General features: G+C 55.7%; 1 protein-coding gene across 1 annotated transcript in view; it reads right to left on the bottom strand.

Moving 5' to 3' along the window:
- GUITHDRAFT_144609 (hypothetical protein) overlaps window positions 1-1,065 on the bottom strand; it is a gene marked incomplete at both ends in the record, with an annotated part of 4,152 nt that overhangs the window by 276 nt on the left and 2,811 nt on the right. Inside the window, 5 exons of the mRNA XM_005824836.1 lie at window positions 30-157; window positions 343-371; window positions 416-492; window positions 655-717; window positions 769-855. Of these exons, the coding sequence (XP_005824893.1) occupies window positions 30-157; window positions 343-371; window positions 416-492; window positions 655-717; window positions 769-855 (384 nt within the window). The remainder of the gene's footprint in view (window positions 1-29; window positions 158-342; window positions 372-415; window positions 493-654; window positions 718-768; window positions 856-1,065) is intronic.

The following is a 1,065-nucleotide window of genomic DNA, read 5'->3' as shown; positions in this document are numbered from 1 at the left end:
AGGGAGGGAGGGAGGGAGGACTTTCGTACCTCGATTGAGAACGGTCTGTCAAGGACGACAAACTTCTTGGGGATGGCCCGCTGATCTTTCACGATCGACTGCAAGCTGCCGAGACAATCCTCGATCTCCTTGGTGACAAGAGCTCTCAGAGAGTCATCTGCCGCCATGTCGTCAGCTCAAGAGCAGCGGGGTAGAGCAAAGGGGAGGAGCAAAGATGTGATGTGAGAAAAGAGAGAAGCAGCGGCGGGACGTCAACAACGTTACAACTGAAGAAGAGGTGCGGAGATGGGCATCAGGTAGCTCAGACAAGTATGGGGTGAGATGTGGAGATGTTGACGTTACCAGCAATGAGCTGGAAGGAGGAATATTCCCTGCTTGCATGTCAGCGAGGAGAGGAGGGGGAGAAGGTCGAAACCTTTCATCCCCCAGCCGATGAGCAAGCGTCTCTTGGAGCAGGACGAACTCTGGGACAATAAGGGCGACACAAAATTCCTGACACATGCAGTGAGACGGGCAGGAGAAGGAGGAGAAGGAGGAGCACGAGCACGAGCACGAGAAGGAGCAGGAGCAGGAGCAGGAGCAGGAGCAGGAGATGGAGCAGGAGCAGGAGCAGGAGCAGGAGATGGAGCAGGAGATGGAGCAATGCGAACAGACCTGGTCTTCTCCGTAAACGAAAGCATGTCTGATGAGATCCTTGGACTTGAGATGAGATTCGATCTGACGGCATGACGTCATCAGCGCTAGCGAGACGAGAGCTTGTAATCTCACATGCTCAGGGTTGACCGCCGGACCTCCCTTGAGGGAGAACTCACTGTCTACGTTCCCGAGCAATCTGACCGCATGATCGGACAGGAGCTGTGACAAGATATCAGGAGGAGAGGAGAGGAGAGGAGAGGAGAGGAGAGGAGAGGAGAGGAGAGGAGAGGAGAGGAGAGGAGAGGAGAGGAGAGGAGAGGAGAGGAGAGGAGAGGAGAGGAGAGGAGAGGAGAGGAGAGGAGAGGAGAGGAGAGGAGAGGAGAGGAGAGGAGAGGAGAGGAGAGGAGAGGAGAGGAGAGCAGGAGCACT

This window comes from Guillardia theta, assembly GCF_000315625.1.
Source record: "Guillardia theta CCMP2712 unplaced genomic scaffold GUITHscaffold_89, whole genome shotgun sequence".
Taxonomy (NCBI): domain Eukaryota; class Cryptophyceae; order Pyrenomonadales; family Geminigeraceae; genus Guillardia; species Guillardia theta.
This window is presented reverse-complemented; position numbering and strand designations above follow the sequence as displayed.